Source organism: Manacus candei, unplaced genomic scaffold, assembly GCF_025592945.1.
Source record: "Manacus candei isolate 608988 ecotype Guabito, Panama unplaced genomic scaffold, ASM2559294v1 h1tg000047l, whole genome shotgun sequence".
Taxonomy (NCBI): Eukaryota; Metazoa; Chordata; class Aves; order Passeriformes; family Pipridae; genus Manacus; species Manacus candei.
The window spans coordinates 8,005,067-8,023,274 of NW_026138095.1; the positions used below are offsets into that span (position 1 = coordinate 8,005,067).

The 18,208-nt window shown below is 40.8% G+C and overlaps 2 protein-coding genes across 15 annotated transcripts in view; both read right to left on the bottom strand.

Annotated features, from left to right (window-relative positions):
* Window positions 1–18,208, bottom strand: part of SEPTIN9 (septin 9) — a 512,715-nt gene that overhangs the window by 49,043 nt on the left and 445,464 nt on the right. The window lies entirely within an intron of this gene.
* TNRC6C (trinucleotide repeat containing adaptor 6C) overlaps window positions 1–18,208 on the bottom strand; it is a 99,248-nt gene that overhangs the window by 6,097 nt on the left and 74,943 nt on the right. For 5 of the 14 annotated variants that reach the window (XM_051797459.1, XM_051797460.1, XM_051797462.1 and 2 more), the window contains 10 exons: window positions 13,317–13,490; window positions 11,921–12,067; window positions 11,394–11,516; window positions 10,149–10,232; window positions 9,624–9,855; window positions 7,771–7,938; window positions 6,442–6,633; window positions 6,157–6,300; window positions 3,254–3,370; window positions 727–921 (listed from right to left, as the gene is read on the bottom strand). In XM_051797459.1, the coding sequence (XP_051653419.1) occupies window positions 727–921; window positions 3,254–3,370; window positions 6,157–6,300; window positions 6,442–6,633; window positions 7,771–7,938; window positions 9,624–9,855; window positions 10,149–10,232; window positions 11,394–11,516; window positions 11,921–12,067; window positions 13,317–13,490 (1,576 nt within the window). The remainder of the gene's footprint in view (window positions 1–726; window positions 922–3,253; window positions 3,371–6,156; window positions 6,301–6,441; window positions 6,634–7,770; window positions 7,939–9,623; window positions 9,856–10,148; window positions 10,233–11,393; window positions 11,517–11,920; window positions 12,068–13,316; window positions 13,491–18,208) is intronic. The other 9 variants (XM_051797463.1, XM_051797467.1, XM_051797468.1 and 6 more) reach the window with 6 other exon arrangements.

Below are 18,208 nucleotides of genomic sequence, written 5' to 3' on the forward strand. Positions count from 1 at the left end.
GGTCACACATGTGACCACACTCAGGTTGAAGAGAATCTGGGCAGCAGCAACATCTGCCCCTACAGGTGGGGCTCTGGTGAAGGAAACAGATCCAAAATTAATACCAAAAAATAGAGAAAAACATTTACTTCTCAGCTTAGTGAAAGTAGATTAATAAAATAGTCAGCTTTATCAAATAGGTGTAATACTTGCATATATATCTATATTTATACAGATATCTATATAGAGAGCCAAATATACATATATACATATATATATATACAGCCATGGTTTCTCATATTTGCATTTAAGCAAAACAACATCTAAAAAAAGAGTCTGTGTGAAAAAAATTAAGGCATTCCCTGCAATGCCATTAGGTCCTAAATGCTTCACATCCATGCTCCAAATATGTATCCCATATTAAATTCCCTGAGCTGATATTGAAGCCTTGCAGGGAGTTCTAGATCATACCATAAAATTAGGAAGGCATTTTTAGAAAATAAGGAAATGGGGAAAAAATCCCAGTTGGAGAGAAAATAATTTGGCAATTCCTGTATAGAATTACTCATTTAATGAGTAATTACATGAAAGACAGCAGCTTCATTCACAACTTAGCCAAAGTGAAATAAATAGACATGAGATTAATCCCCAAAACAGACACAACTCTGCTGGCATTGAACCTCCAGATTCTGGAGCCCAATACAGAGAATAAAAGCAGATGTAGTAAAGCAGAGAAGCTGTGGGTACCAGAGGAGTAAGAGCTGGTCCAGCCCAGGGGACTGGCTCCCCACGTGGATGATGGCTTGGTGTTGGTTAAGCCTGGAGGGGGTCTCGTCGGAGCCGTAGTGTTTCTGGGTACCTTCCAGAGTTCGTGGGACAGAGAGGCTTGGGTGTGAGAGATCGGGCCAGAGGACCACGTGGACTTGATGTCTGACAGTTTACCTGCAGCAGGAAAAAAATATATTTGTGTATTCTTAATTTTAAACCCAGTAGGAAGGGTATCATTGCTATGTTCCTCCAGCTTTTCAGGAGGAAAACAACAACAACCTTCTGTACCATCCAGTGCTATCAATCCTATATCCTTTGAACCTACCAGTGTTTACATTTTCAAACAATTTCGTATTTAATGAACCTCACACTACCTGCTACACACACAGTTCCCTCTTTAAAATCTCCTACTTCTTCTCTTTCTTTTTAAAGATGATACATGAAAAAAAGGCCAAAAAATGGACTTAGCTATTTAAAATGTAATTGCACCAAAATTATAATGAAACACTTCAAGATTGTCTCTCTCAAAGGTTTAATAGGACTTAAACTTTTTTTTTAACAACTCATTTTATCTAACAAAGAAACCAGTATATCCATATGTTCTCCTGACATATTATTAAAATTCTAAAGATCAAAGACCAATAAAAACTTTATTTCTTAATATTCAAAGTAACTAATACTCTTCTTTCCAAGTATCTTTGAGGAAAATGAAGTCTGCAGAAGTTCAAATCATACCACAACCTGTCACTGTAACTTTTTGCTGTTCAGTTTGTTATTTCTCTAATCAGTTTTTAAACTCTGACTACTGTTCCTGCCAAATCAGAGTTCAATAAAAACCCACAAAACCAACAATAGCAAATACAGTTTAGCATTTAGAGATGCAGACAAAATTGATTTAAAATACAGGTACCAAAATAAACCTCTTTATTCACCTTTAGACTTACACCTCCCTGCCTTTGCTCCTTGTACCAACACATGTTGTGCAATTAGAGCCCAATTTCCTTGTCACAGCACAGTCCTGGTGTCACCAACACTGGCAGCACGTGTGGGACTGGAATGGACTGAAAGGGACACATCCTGCATCTTCTGCCACAGCAAATGATGTTGTGACTATGCTGCCTTAATGCTTTAAAGCTGATTGCAGAGAGTAAGAAAATACTTGGTCTGACAAAGTCTAAGATGCAAAAATCTTGTGAGTTTTTACAAGACTAGATTTGAACTGGCAGATTTAAGTTTATACTGGATCAGTGCTTTGCATCAAGGCAGCCAATGAGGGTTTTTTTTATCAGTCCTAAAGCCAAATTTACCTGTTGCCAAGTCACAGCCTCAGTTATATACACACACACTCTCCCCAGATTGCCTCCATTTATCTAAATCATTTAACTCAATGATTTTATATTGAATCATAACAATTCAAGTGAAAGGGCAACCACCCTCCCATCTTCTCGCAAACTGTAGCAACAAAACCAATTTGACAATGATGATGAGGACATGAATGAGTGTAAAATGGTGTGAGGGAAGGGGGCAAGTCTGAGTTGGAGAACTCAGAGTAGCCCATCCTGTGACGTGGCACACGACACATGCACATCACCACAGACCAGATGTTGCTATGTCACTACTTCTCATGGGGGTAACACAAACAGTAGATGACACTGCAAAAATATAAGAAGCAAATAAAGCAGAAATGCATGGCAGATAAAGAAAAGCAAGCCATTCCTTTCTTTTCCTTTCACTGGAGGAAAAACGTTCCAAACAACCCCTTTTCGTTTCGCATTCTGCAGTATGACCTGGAGGCTGCACCTTCCTTCATCCAGAGAAGTGTTTTCAGTGGTTAGATGTGAAAATGCTAATCCAATCCATACAACAGCCCCAACACATTTTTATAATGGGACAAACTGGATATTTAGGTAGATAGTTTGCAAGCAAAGTTGCCATGTTTTGCAGAGATACACTCCAGAATTCAGAGCTCATTAAAAAGAACGGGGCAGTTATTTAGTCCACTTACAAGCTCAGTCATACAGGGCAGCATCAGGCTTTGGCTTGGCTATTAAAAGACATTTAAGAGCCCCAAGAAACCCAACCCCTCCAGAGACATGCAAAGTTAAGTCCTGGAGGTACTACTAAAGCTTTTCCTGAGCTGAAGATGTTTCACTTTTAAGAGTGAGTTTAGTAACAAAATTTTCACATCAGCTCTTACTGAAAGTGTCTAGCAGGGGTGTTCCTGCTGAGGTCCTAGACAACATTCCTCCTCAGAGATCTTGATGCCAATACAGAGTGACAGCACATGGCACCAAATGGAATAACCACATTTTTCCTGAGCACAATTCCAGGCACACCCTCCAGCACTCCCCGCTGAAGGGCTGCCGGGAGAGCTGCCCACCGAGCCCAGCACTGAGAACACGCTTCTGTCTCTGGCAGCAGGTGCTGTAACCACTGGGAAAGCACCTCCTAGGGCCTTTTGCTGAGAATGCAGAAGGATGTGGAAGTAGAAAGGCCAGTTCCGTACCTGCAATGCTAGGTGCAGATGCAATGCTGCTGAAAGAGCTACTGTAGCCGGAGGCACTAAGCGGCCAGGCACTCGATGAAGGCAGCGTGGCATTCTGAGATGATGTTGGGGATGACCCTGCAGAACCAGCAGAGAAGCAACTAAGAAAGATGGGCATAATGATGTTTGGTGTGACATAAGCAAATCTGTTATGTGCAAATACAAACCATGCAAAGGCATTTCTCCTTAATCAGCCTGGTCTCTGAAGGCTAGGGATGAAATGTTATCGAAGGTGTGTTACAGTGAAGCAGAAGTCTTTGGTAGAAAAGAGAAGAAAGCTGGCACAGTAGCAGTTGGAGTACTGCCTGTGAGGGAGGCAAATTCTGCGTTTCCTTTAAGATATGTGACTCAAAAAAATTAGTGTTAAACTGTTTAGTCTCAAGGAACAGGCCTCATTTATCAAGGTCCTCTGCCAGCTGACTTAGGTAATGGCAACTGTAGATGAGCAGAGATGCATATGATAAACTAACCTCTTACCATGGGTGATCTGTCCTAAATTACTCAAGGTAAGTACTTTCCCTACATCCTAATGCCCACAAACATCTTTAAATTTTTGCAGACTTTCAGTAAAGTAAGGATATATTTTAGCAATCTCTTCTTCAACTGATAACATAAATGAAATAGCCTGAAACTACCTCAGTAAATCATTTACAATCTGAGGAGCTATCTAAGAATACATTTCCTTGCTGGCAGCAAATGAAAGAAACTGAACATAAAATAAAAAAAATCTTCATTACAAAGACCAGAAGAGCTGGAAGTATTCTCTCCAGCCACCAACAAAATCAAATGTGTATCCTGGGTGACTTATCATTCCTGTCACACGTAGATGGACTGTGATACTGAAACATCTTTAACTGACTAATAAAAATAGGTGAGTTCTTTAGAAAAGAGCACTGTACTGAGGGAGAAGGGAGGAAGTAAAAGGACAAACTCATCCCTCACAGCTCAATAAAAAACAAAGGCTGTCTGTTCAACTGGAACAGCAACCCACCAAACTTCACCTTCACCACACTCCTTGCACTCCCTAGGACACCAATACAGACATCAAGTTTGAAGCAAAATAACTCTGTATCAGGCCTTCTCTGGAAATAATCTATTCCCTAGGCAGGAGTGATGGAATTATAGCAGATTCAAAAGCCTACAGAGCTGACACTGGTCCTGTTTCCTTGTGGCTATGTCTCTCAGCTCACAGTAGCTGACCCTGCAAAGCTTCATTAGCAAACAGGGCAAAGCAAAAACCAACCCAAAAGCTTGGGTTTTGCCTGTTTCCAAGGGCACACCACAGCCTAACCCTCTAAATGGGGATCAGCTCTGTCAATACAATCTGTGTGCTTTAGGCTGCAGTGTTCAAAGACAGGCTCTTCCCATGAAAGCCACAGTCTCATATGGATGGGCACTGACAGCAACAAGCAATTTTACCAAAGAGCAAACCCCCTATACGGGTTTATATGAGCACAAAGAAACAGATTCTGAACTATATTTTTATTAAGATTATATGGTCAAATGAAAAAGCTAATGAGGAAAGGAAGCACAGGTGGACCCCAACAGTCCCTGCTCTGCAGAAGGCTTGAGTTCCTTAGGGCCTCTTTACTTCTGCAAAGACCATCTCTGCTGACCCTCTCCAAGAAGCAAATTATTTCTTCTACCACCAGATTATACACTAGCAGAGCCAGTGTTCCTTCTCTAAAACAGGAAGGCCTGTATTAGGTATCCTCTGACTTACAGGTACAGCTCTGTAGGTGTAGGCTTTTGGCCTGAAGAGAGTATTTCTTGGGTGAACCCTATTTGAGCTGTCACTGAATTACATCTTTGTACTTCTTGTAACTTCAAACTCTGCCTGCCCCTTGAAACACACTTGGGTCATTGAAAGTTAATTCAACATTATTCATGCACAAAAATACTCTGTCCTTCAGCATAAATAAAGATTGCTTCCTGGCAAGAGAGCACTCAAATGGCTGGAGGCAATGAAACCCCTGCCTCCTTTCCCTCATGTTTCACATCCCTCGCTGAATTAACAAGCCCAGAGCTGGACACTCATTTCAAGGATAGTTCTGATTTACAATCTGTGCTGATACCACAGATGTAACTATTAGAACAAAATCCACATTTTTAATCCTGACAGATCCTTCTGGACAACCTGATTGTGCTATTTCTGTGCCTATTACAGTGCTCTAATAGAGTGTAGATGACTTGGCTATTTCAGCACCCTGATCACAATTAAACCAAGCCACCTTTCCTTTTGATCCACTTCCAGTACATCTAGCTAACAAGTCCCAATGCTTGATTGTTTTATAGAATTCTCTTTTTATTCTGAAGTAAGCACTGCCAAGACAAAAGGAATGGAAATGACACTGGGAAATAGCAGTTTACTAGTCAATTCCCCTAATTTTTTCTTTTCTTTTATGGTTTTGGGGATAAAACAGCTCTAATTTATTTTGCTGATTGATCTTCTAACAAAGCTACAATTAATTAGTGTGCCAGAAGCCTGCTGCCTCAGCAACAACTGTGGAACTTTTGTACTGTGTCTTCTTAGCATTTCACAGTGTAAGTAGGAGGGTGGGCAGTGTGGAGAGCAAAATCTCATTCAAAACCAAGTGTTACAGGTTAGGAAAAACTTCCAGTGACCACAGAAGTTTAAATTACATCTCAAACAGAAAAATATTTACGTTCCCATGGAAAACAAGAAACTTCTTAATCCCATATTTAAAACAAGTATTTCTGGATATTCAGTGAAAGTTCTGAGCAGAAGCATTATTAGATTAGGAGTACATGCAAAAATATGCTGCATCTGTAACAAATGAGGTCAACATTTTTTGAGAGAAGAAGAAAGAATGTACAGATGTGAGAGTAACTTGTGTGTTTACCTCCACTCTTGAGGAGATAGCGATTAACATCCTGTATCGTGGTGTTTATGGTAGGCCCAGTTGGAACACTTCCAGGAGTAACATCGGGGTCATTTTCAGGATCAATATTCTGCAGTCCTTTCCATGGCACTCCTGGATGAAACTCTGTTCCAAATACAACAGAAAAGAGGAGGGTGTAAGGTCACAATTCTGTGCATTCCCCGTGCATCAGAAGGATGCAATAAATCAATCTAACAGTACATTTTAAGGACATCAGTTCAACACCAAGGCTTTGTGTTTTCTTACCTGGTGGCCAGTTTATGCTGGAGCCATTGGAAATCTTATCACTATCGGATTTGGCACGTGACCAGCTGTGAGGAACAGCTACGGGTGGGCTGGCAGGAGACTCACTGTTCTGAATCAGATCATACCGGCCATAGGAGTCATCAATGGAGGACTTTCCTGGAGGACCAATACTTAAACCTCCAGGTATAGCACCTGCAAGGAATGACATGGAAAGGTTTCTCTTAGGAGCAGGACTAATTTGGGGTATGGAGTTTCATCAGTCCCTATATTTTGTTATTTTCTTTTTTTTTTTAATTATTTTTGGTATTACAAAGGTAAAAAGAAAACTAAAACACAAGCACAGTAAGTCAGGCTTAAGAGCCTCTGAAGCCTTACTAGGGACTACAGCTGTGAGATGAGTTGCTGGTACAATCTAGACTCAAGTTAAAGAAATTTGCACTAAATTCCTGCCAAAAAGACACTTCAGTAATTCAAATCATTACACTGATGGTAAATAGGAACTTGCTGTGACAGCATACTGAGGAATAGCAGTGTAGGCAACCCCTTATCTCATCCTTCCCAAGGCATTCATTGCTGATGGGATGGATGACTTGAAATTGTTCTCGTGTTCCTACAAACTATCAAACAACAATTTGGCATAAGCAGTGCAGCTACTTTCACAATAAAAAACTTGTCATAGAAGGAATAATTCATGCTGCTCATAACAAAACCCAGGATACATTAAAGTTAACAGAGCCCCATGTTCCAACAGAATAAACTTAGGACAGGAAATAAAGGAATGACTGACTCAGGATACTGGAGGTGTCAGGGATTAAAGGTGTGCAAACAGATTAGCAATCACTTCGGGAAAAATAAGAAGTCTGTGCTCCTAATTCCAGGGTGGGTGGAATCCAAAGGCAATCCATCATGCCTTTGTACAGTACTGGCTGGGAAAGGTTGATGATATTGGAAAAATTGTGGGAGAAAGCCCATGTAAAGTTTTTTAGGACTGAAGGTATACAGGTCTGGAATAAGGGGGAGGTTGTGGGACTTGTTTTGCCGACACTAAAGGGTTGTTTTATTTGAACTCCATGTTCTCAACAACAAAATTCAACAAATGAAAAAACCATTTCTACACTGCATGTAGGAAGTGAGAGCTGCAGGCACTTCAGTGCACTGCTGAATGTGACTGCAGAAATCATCTGTAAAATCTCATGAGCTCACAAGGCATTTGGTACCAACCATTTACGAGCACTTACACAAGAAAGTAACATGAGAAAAGTTATTACAATTACACCGTGGCTCAAATCCCAAAAAACCAGACTGCCACAGGGATTACAGGGGACATACCGTGCTTGCTGGAGTTCTGGTCAAGAGAAGAAGCAGCACTAGACAGATTATCCATTGAGTTGGGGTGTGTCCACTGAGGAAGGCGAGACTGGGACTGAGAAGTGTCCTTCACTGACAAACCACCAGTAATGTCCATGTTATTTACATTCATGTTCGGGTTCAGTCCAGCTGAGGGGAAAGAGGTCATTAGATAGCCATCATATAATTAAAAGAGGTGTTTAAAAACCCAGCTACAGGAATTACTGAACACCCATGTGTGTATTTGTGTCACTTACAACCTGCTGTCAAGAACTTTTGATTTTATGAGAACACCAAAACATCTCCCCTGAATTCAGAAAATGTTAAAACTTTGCTGAAAAAGGGAGGGAAAAAAAGGTGTAGGGATAATATATTAAAGCTGTGTTTCTACTTACAGTCTCCTCACTTGTCTCAGGAAAGGCATTCCAGAAGAATGCACTGGAATGTTATGTTTAAACCAGTGAAGAGTTTGCAGCATTCCATGGCTACGCCAAAATATTCCCAATGTCTCCCCAGCACACCCTCATGATGTCTGCCACCTCATTTTGCTAACAACATTTTAAAAATCCCAAACAAAGCAACCAATTAAAGGCCAAACAGTGGTTGTTCATCAGAGTGGGTATTTTACTAGTTGGGCTTGTATTTTGTACACACAGAACAGACTCCCTCAGACTGTTATTTAGGGAATAATTTTGACATGCTCCTGTGACACGAATCTGGGTCTTTTTTGATATATAATCCTGAATGTTAGCAGATCACAGGAAGCTGAGAAATCATAAGAACCTCTTAGACTTAGGCCTTTAATTCACAAATTCTTTTGCCTTCTGATGCTCCCTGCCATAACAGCTCACCACAGCAGTCAGAATTACCTTCTTAACTGCTGCATGGCAGATAAAGCTTGGCAATTCTATTGTACCCAGCATAAAGAGAGTCACAAAGAGATTAAATTAATTCCTTTATGTCATAAAGGAAGTCTGTAGCATACATCAAACAATCACACAGGTCTGAAAGGTTGCTCTGTTCTGCCTGTCTCCAGGCCCAATCGATTATTTTGACATCAATCATATTTGACAGATCTATGTCTAATCTACCAGAGAATGGCTGCTGAAGAAGATTTTAGGAACTTCCCAGATAATTCATTCCAATACTCTACTTTGCTTAAAGCAACCAAGTGATCCTTAATGTTTAGCTAGTTCTCCTTTTAGGCAACAAAAGTTTATTACCTCTTGCATTAGCCACATGCAAGAAAACTTATTCACAGCTCTTTTACATTTTTGAAGATTCTTGCATGTCTCTTAAATCCTCTTTAGACTATAGTGAGCAGAGGATTTCATTTTTTCCTTAGCAGTTGTGTTTTTGAAACATCTAATCACCTCCCCTACACTCTGATCCATTTATTTCTTGGAATACACTGACGAAAACTGATGCCTTACCAGTGCTGATTACAGTGGAAAGATGACTTTCCACGACTTTCCCAGATGATATTCGTGTTTATCAATATGACATTTGTGTATTTTACAACATGATGCTGTTAATTTACACTTAGTTCATAAACAGCAACATAAGTGAATAGTTGATCAGGCAAATTTTGTCTTCTGGTTATTTGTAGGCAGAACACAGGTAGCAAATACAGCTACCACAAACTTTAAACACAGCCAAAACACAGGCATGTAGTGCCACGATTTTGTTTTGGCATTTCAGTGTTATTTAATAAACATATATATTTATGTATTTATGTTTGTTACACTGTGGAGCAAAATATTTAGATGCTGAGTTAAGGAAATAAGACTCCCTCTGTGTTTTCCAAGTGGACCTGCTGCAGGGAGGACACTCACCAAGAGGGTAAGGAGCAAAGGTGTTCGGTGAAGACTGTTGCTCTTTGGTCTGCAGGTCAGGTAGGCCGGGAGCCTGGGGATGGGGTGAAAAGCTATCCATGGCTGATTTGCCTGCAGAGGGGTGCAAAGATAGATGTGGAGGGGGAGGCTGCTGCTTCATAAGCAGGGCCTGGGCCAGCTGGCGCTGGTGCTGCTGGATCTGCTGCTGCATGTTATTGATTGTACGTGCAACCTGCAGGAGAGAGAATCAATAAATGCTCAATGGAACAAAAAGACACCAGACTTCTTTCTCTGCAGTGAAATAACACAATGGATCTCTTTACAAATAAGAATTGACTGTATTAAGGGGTGAAGAGCTTTCCTCCAATAACGCTGTGAAACAGCTTTAACACTCAGCACCCTTTGCTGTCACGCACTGCATTCCTGTTTTAAGGATGCTTTAGCTGCTTTGCTATAATGTCATTTGGTCTTTTTAAGCTATTGAAACCAAAGTAATACAGAGATTGGGCTGGCAGGCAAACATACTTGCTGCTCCTGTTGTCTCATGGGTCCGGAAACATTACGCTGAGCCTGTAACATCTGCTGCTGGATTTGTAAACGTTGGTACGCCTGCAGAGACAAGGGAGAGGTCAGAGCCCCAACACACACAACAGGCTGAACATGCTTGCTAGAGCTGCTCTGGTACATCATGAAATAGAAAAGACAAACACTGGAGTTCTCTGAAAACAGTCAATGAAGCAAAAGTAACAACCTTGTCACAAATGTATTTTATAATTTATTTATTTTAGTCCAGTGTTCATTTTTGTGGTTTGTTTTTTTTTTTCCCCAGTTCTGACAACACTGTAGTTAAATCGCTTTTGCTGCTTTATTCCTGAAAAAAATCCACTATTTTAAAATGGTTAGCTTGGCAGCAAACTGACATGCAAGGTGTTTCTCTGAAACACATGAATTCAAAATCCAAAGGAAATTCCGTACAGATATTTTTCAAGCAGCTGGGTACTGTTAAATTATTATGACAATAACGCTGTGCTCCTCAAAACCTAACGAGAAATGAATAGTATCAAACACTGTTACTAACAGAACAGTTCCTCTAGCACATTGACAGCAGCAACTAAGCTAGTTTGTCATCCTCAATTCTATGTTTAACCCTGGCAAATACTGACTTTGCAGTATCTCTTTTTAAAATAATCTTAAAATCCAATTCAACATTTTCATATGCACACACACATATATATATATACAAAATTTTCACACAACAGCAAAAGAACATGTTTGCAAAAAATAAGTAGTTCTTATCATATGGTATTTTTAATATATCATTAATTAAAGGAAATTTGCCCTACACTTTATGTTTTAATGAGGCAAATGAAGGAAGTTCTGCAGGTAACTCAGGTGACCAGCACTGCCAAGATTTCTCTGGTTCTGTTGTGACACACCCCTCAGCTGGTCAGTCAGTGGTCTATATTGACATGTAACACACACATCAGTGCTGTTTTAGAATACACTGTTACTCACAGCAGTAGGAAGACAACCGACTTTTAGTTCCACTGATCAGTTGTAAAGGATAATTATTCCACAAATGACTATTTATAAAGCCTGAGGCAAAAAATATGATTCTGTTTCTTTGAAAAGAAACTCTGCCAAAGAAATCAGGATCTGATTGTTTTGAAGATCTGTCACGTCATTTAAAAATTTAGATAGCAGTTCCCCATTTTATCTTCATGCCTTCAATTCTGATTTAGAGCTTATCTGCCATGTCTTTTAACTTACCAGCTGCAGCTGATAGAGCTGGTTCAACATCGTCATATGCTGAGGATTATTAATTGGCGAGGTTAACTGTGCAGGGCTGAGACCAATGTTTTTTGCTGCAAACTGCAAAAGCTGTGCTTGAACCTAAGGAAGAGCAGTGTATTAAACATTGTATGTTCGCTTTTAACAGTGACAACTGTGTGAGCCATTCATAAGAGCCACAAAACTTCAGCTGGAATATATTACTGTTACCTGAAATGGTACTGTGAACTATCCAAAAATTAGCAAGGTTATCTTAATAACCACACTCAAAAGTTCATTTACAGAAAAAGAGATGAGAACAAACTGCTTAGAAACACCCACTGTTTGCAAAAAGGAACTCAATGATGTGCCCTCACAAGTAATGTACATAATGTGAGACCATCTCAGCCATGCAACATGTAAATAGATAACAGGGACACAGCCAGGCAGCAGTGGCTGCAAACCTCAGGAGAGGAGAGCATGGAAGAGTTCTAGGCAAAGGGAAAACTTATGAGTGGAAATCTAACCTGAGGGGATAGAAACTGAGGCACTTGAGCACGAAGACTAGGCTGGGATGAATTAAGAGGTTGCACTGGCGGTTGCTGCGGCTGTTGCATGGTCCTGGCTTGTGCTGCTCCGCTATTGCCAAACATACCCAGATTGCCACTCGGTATCTGCAGCAGGACAAGAATGGCACTGGCATGTAAAGACATCACTCAACACATAACCTGGATGTTACTTGTCTGTGCAGTCTCTATTCTCAGTGGTTATGACAGGCACGAATAAAGAAAGCAGCACGTACAGACTGTGTTGACAACCGGGTTTAGAATCGGGCACGGCAAGGATTGCCACGTACCCAACATCCCAAACCCCCAAAACTTTGTACAGATGCCTGAACAAAAGGCAGCTGAAGTTGAACATGGCTTTTATAAAGATGCATAGCCCTGGAGGGTCAAGAGATGAACAATGCAAAGTACCTGCCCAAAATGTTTGTATCTGTGCAGCAAGGGAGAATGGAGGCATTAAACTCACAGCAACCCCAACCTCAAGTTAGGTAAGCAGTTTTTGTACTTGATCATTTTACAAAGCTCCTGAAAATGGACATGCTGTTAGTGCAGGCTCTCTTTCAGAAAGATGTGCTTAATGGGCTGGAAGTACTGGACAAGCATTGCCTTTAAAAAACTAACTTTAAAAGAATATACATAAGAAGAGCCACCCTAGAATGACAGACAGCATTTTTCTGTGTTGTTTTTACTTTTGCTAGAACTTCAATTTGATGGCAAAAATAACCTTTTCATAATCAACAGCCTTTACAGCCTCTCAGTCTTATGGTGTTTATCAGTATTCCAACCCATCTCCTTTCCTTTTCTTTCCCTTTCAGCATGTTCTACCCAAGGGCCAAAACACCCCCTTGCCTCAATGCTCCATCTGACCTGGGTGCTGGAAGTCCAGCTTCTTTCTTGCCACCTGCAAAACTATGAGCTGCCTTGATACTTAAAGCAGGAACAAAAAAGCCCCCCTCACTTCTCCCCGTCTCATCACTGAATAATTAAGCCTGCCAGGAAAAATGAACTAGAGCAATGTCTCTGCCTCTGAGTGTGACAATTTGCAATGCCTCAAAAAAAGGGATTTCCATCCATCAAAGCAGAGCCACGCCAGGGTCCAGGGATATAAATTCACAACACTACAGATTCTTCTTAATAGAAGTGTGTCATTAACAGGCTAATTACAACTGAGCGGTTGTTTTATGTCCTGTAAGGTGAAACGTTTACACAGCAGGTAGTTCCTCCACTGATATTTCACGTGAACAAAGATGTTGCACTTTCAGTTTAAACCCGTTTTCCCTGGGGAAGTGACGGACGGGCTCTAGCAGCTAATCCAAGAGAGCTGAAATTCACCTTGGATCTCCCCTGACAGCCTTACCTGTCTAGAAGAATTCAAGTTTTGCATGCCCAGCCCTGAGGCAATCCCGCCCAGGGTCTGATTAGGGAGTGCACTGTTTGAAAGGGGGAGCTTCAGGCTTGGTGAAGGCAAAAATGGTGAAGTAGTGGGCTCTTCCACTAGGCCGCCATCCTGATTGGAGAAAGAAAGGGTGAGCTGTGTGCGGTGCCAGGAGCCGACAGCGCACAAAACAGTGTCCCATGGAGACAGAAAAGGGCATGGATGAATAAAAATATATATATAAAAAAAAAGGTATGAATAACAGGGAATGAGAAGCATGGAGTGAAGGGAGAAGAAAGAGAGAAACAGCATTAAGGTACTGTTTTTCTTAACTCGGTTGCTCTTAATCCCCAAATGCACAATCACCCTCACCCACCTCTCCAGAGGAAAGGAGGGATTCTAGCAGCCGACTGCAGAGCTATCATGTGGCCATTGCCTTCTCCCCACTTGGATTATCTCCTCTTTTCTCCACCAGATTGAAAGGTGCAAAGGGAAGAGAGCCAGCACATTTCAGGGAAGTCCTCTGTCTGTTTGGAAGACTCTCAGCAGCGGAGTGCAGACATCAGACATACCGCTTTAGCCAACCCAAAACTTGGGAGAGGCCAGATCAGCTTATTTAACATCAGTCTGGATTTGGTTCCACATCATAGCTCTGCTCTTAAAAAAGCATTTTTGCACTAATCCCCTTTCCTAACTGAGACACATGAGCCTCTTTTAATATTCACATAGCGCTGAGTTATTAATACCCACTATGAAACATTACCCTGCACCCAATGAACACAAACCACTTAAACCCAATAATGACAATATCGTCTGTGCAGCCTTCCTGAACATCCCCAGGAGGAGGCAGGTTTTAGCAAGGCAGGAGGAGCCCCCTCTGAGAACTGGGCTGCAAGGAACCAAGGCTGAGCGTGGCTATGATGCACAGGAGGCAGCCCCCATGGGGGGCAAACAGCAAGGCAGAAAATAAAATAAATTACAGAATCCCCAATCAAACAGGTAGATATCTCACTCGTATTACAGTGGGGCACCGAGTTCTATCTCAAACTGTGCTTTGATGTCTGGGGAGCCTGCGGCAAGCATGATCAAATAACACTGTGTACAAAGTAGGGCTCCGAAAAAACAGGCAGAGGGAAAAATCTCTAATTTGCAATGCGCTGGACTGGGGTTTTTCAGGGGATGTGTTCATTGCAAGGAAAGGCTTTCTGAACAGGTGAGGAGCCTGGTTATTTCAACCTATAAATTCAATGCCCCAGAGGACTGTGAGGTATTGATAAACCTCCTTTGTTCAAAAAGCAGCCCCGTCTGCGAACCAGATACCCAAATAAATGACCTAATGCAGCAAGCATGCTCAGTGAATTTTATGTTCTAAGTTAATGCTGAAAAATGCATTTTCAACAGCTCTCCTTTGATGCAAAGGAAAAGTTTCTTTACTATGAGGCAAAGTGACACTTGACATGTTATCTGACTATCCTGAGGGGGACACTGACATTTTCTAATGATATCCCCAAGGCCTTTCAGCTTGAGATATTTTACATTCTACTGGACATCAGTCACACTCCACAAACAACTGCAGCTTGCATGACAGTAACAGGTTCAAGGATTTCTCTTCAGATCACAGACATATGTTTACAATTCTACCCTTCCCCCTTTAAAGTGAAAATAATTTCAAGCTTGGTGTGTGCTCTCTCCTTTAGATGCCATTGTTTCCTATGTGAACAGACCTACTGACCATGAAAGAGAAATGCAATCCCTCCCTGCCCCCCAAATTTATTCAAGTCTTGTCTCACTGACGTTATTTTTTCTCAGTTTTGAAACAGGCAGTGCCAGGGATGGTGGAGGAGAAGCCACACTGGAGACTCAGGCATTTAATTTCTAGACCAGGCAGACTCCTTCACAAGGGTGTTCCTTTTGCAGCAAATGGCTTTTGTTCAAGTTTATGACACTCTGTTCACATTCATTTGGTTCTCTTTTATTTAAATTGCTGCACAAATCTGTGCTCTGTAACTGAACTGAAATCAATTCATTTAACATAAAGTATTTTAGTTGGTCAACTTAAAATCATTCCCAACCCAGACCAGGGGACACCTTTACTGCTCACAGTGGTTTGTAATCCATTATTTTTCAGGCTCCTTTACATAATATTTGTTTCCTGAAGAGCAATCTTTTCTACCTAACTTTTCCTCTTCAGCGATTTACTTACAAAATTAATGTTACATTTCTCCCTCAGGCTAATCAATTAAGCAAATCCTCCACATTGGAATCATCACATTATGCTCAACACAGCACTGCTTTTAACTTTTTTGGAGGGACTTGACACACCTGTAAAATCCTACTGCAGGGTTTGCTACTACAGCAATCCAACACAAAACACCACACTGGTGCTTTTTAGGACTTTGGAAAGTCTCTCAAAATACTCTCAAGTACCAAATGTGTCAGAATGGAAGTGGTGTTACTCTAAGGTTTTTTCAGCCCTTTGAGATATAGATTATTTAGCAGACACTTTGACAGTCACCTCCCAACAACTGCCACTTCATGAATCAAAATGCCCCAAACAGAGAGCAAGGCTCATGAATTTTGTCAGAGGTCTTTATGCTAAGTCAGTAACAGAAATAGGGGGTAGAAAATACACACTGACTTCTTAAAAAAAAAAAAAAAGTTTAAAAAAACCCCTTTTCTAAAAGAGGAAGGTAAAGTAATAAAATCTCATCTCAAAATAGGTTCTCTTCAAATCAGACAGGAGTAAGGTAGAGCCAAAAGAAACTTGGAGGAAATGCAATACTCAAAAGAAATACTCATTATACAGGGGAAGATGAAAGTGGTTTCAAAGTCTGCAAGTTCAAAAAAGGAACAGCCATCAAATCATAGGAAGCAGAGATGAAGGAAAGAAGAATTTTAAGTCAAGCTTAAAATTCTGGCAATTATTATCTAATTGCCAGGCCTTAAAAAGCGTTTCTGCATAATAACAAAATATCCTGTTTATTGCCCCAATGACAAAAAACAGTCACAGTCACCAGAGATTACTGGGATCAGAATGTGAAGGATGAGGTTGGAAAAAACCAACAAATATGATGTTTCAATTAGAAACAAGAAAAATGTCTAGTCATAAGACTTTTACAGTTAAGAGGCATCAAGACTTGTAGACCTGGATCTCTCAGTAGTAGAAAGGAAGAGCTCATCAATGAATAAGACAGTAGAGAAAAGGAGACTTCATTTGTAAGGTGAGAATTTCAGAGTCTCCTGTGTGCTCAAGAATCTGGGAGAAAGTTTGGAAGCAGCATCAGGGCAAAGTATAAGATAATGTGGTTGAGGTCATGCATCAGGGCTGCATCTTTATTTCTTCCAAGCCACTGGATTTTCTCCCTTCTCATGTTATGCTCCTACAGGTCAAGATAACACCCTGAGAAATAAAACAATTAACAAAGCACCAAGTGCCAAAGATTGACTCAGTGTGACACGAAATAAAGAGCACCTGCAGCAAGCACTGAGGAACAAGAGAAAGCAAACATTCAAAGGTGATGGTGAGTTGTACAGATCACTACTGATTCAGGGAGAAGAGGGAGTTCAGAGGGTCCAGAAGCAAATGTCAGGGGTGGAAATTCTCCCTCCTCAAATGCATAAGGTTAAAAAAAAGTTAAGTGCTGGCTTTACCTGTCAGAGAAAAGGTAGGGAAAAAATGATGGAGTCTCAATGCAGGTGAGCTGAGAGAATCAGTGAGAGTGTGGTAGCAATGAGCACACAAACCCAACCTAAAACTTCATGAAGAGGAACCTTGCAGAACTCACTGAAGACTCTGCAGAGCCAATAAAAGGATAATGACTTGCTAAGGCAGTAAGTAAAACAGGGAAAGTTGGCTGGAATGCTCTGTCCAGCTGTGCTGAGAGCTTGTTCCTCACAAGGATGATCTGAGCAGGAAAGGAAACAGCTCCAGACTCATGCTCTGGAATACTACCACAAAGGGCAGAAAGCCTTTGGGGAAGAGGAGTTGCTCTATTAGCATGAGCTGCAGAACTAGAAAGAATTTCTTTGGAGAAAAAAAATCTGTTCTTCAAGTAGGAACTATATTTATTTAATTCACTTAACAAGTTGCTCAACACTGTGATAGCTAACAAATACAGTGTGGGATTATTTCCTTTTGTTATAGCAAAGTCACTGTGACAGATTATGCCTAGACTGATAGATTTTACTTGCTGTATGAATATTAATGATTTTAGTACTCCCTTCTCAATAGTTGTGTTTAACATATGTTTCCATAATTATGCATCATGCTGCACATAATGCACCTCTCTCTCTGGCAATAATTTTACTGCTGAAGATATTGTTATCCAAGAAAAGGGAAGGTTAACTGGCATGCATGCATGCATCTCTTGGCCTTCAATTAACATATTCATTTAAGTTTGCCATAGCTAAGAATGAACTTTATATGACTAGGTATCATTTCTGCCTCACATCCTGTACACAGCTTATGCAAAATGAATTGGTTTCAGCACAGTTTGTGAAAAGCACCAATTTATGTGTTCAGAATCTACCACCACCCATCTGTATGAACCTCTGGATAACCTGTGACACACAGACCTGGCATGTGAGATTGTTCTTTCCTTATCAATAATTTTCAGGGGAGTTCTGGGGTGATTTAGTGGGACTTTGCATCAGATTGTAAACCTCATTTTGTACTGAACATCTGGCAGCACTTTTCTCCATATTCTTTTCTTTAGTCACTTTGAATTTTGGACACCACAAACTTGTGGAGCCTTCTCTATAGTCATTAAATGGTGCTGTGAAATATGTCATATGTGACCAGAGAAAGGGAAGCTCATTGGAGAAGCTATTTCTGACTGTGCGTGTCTGCTCTGAGACTTAACAAAAATACCTCA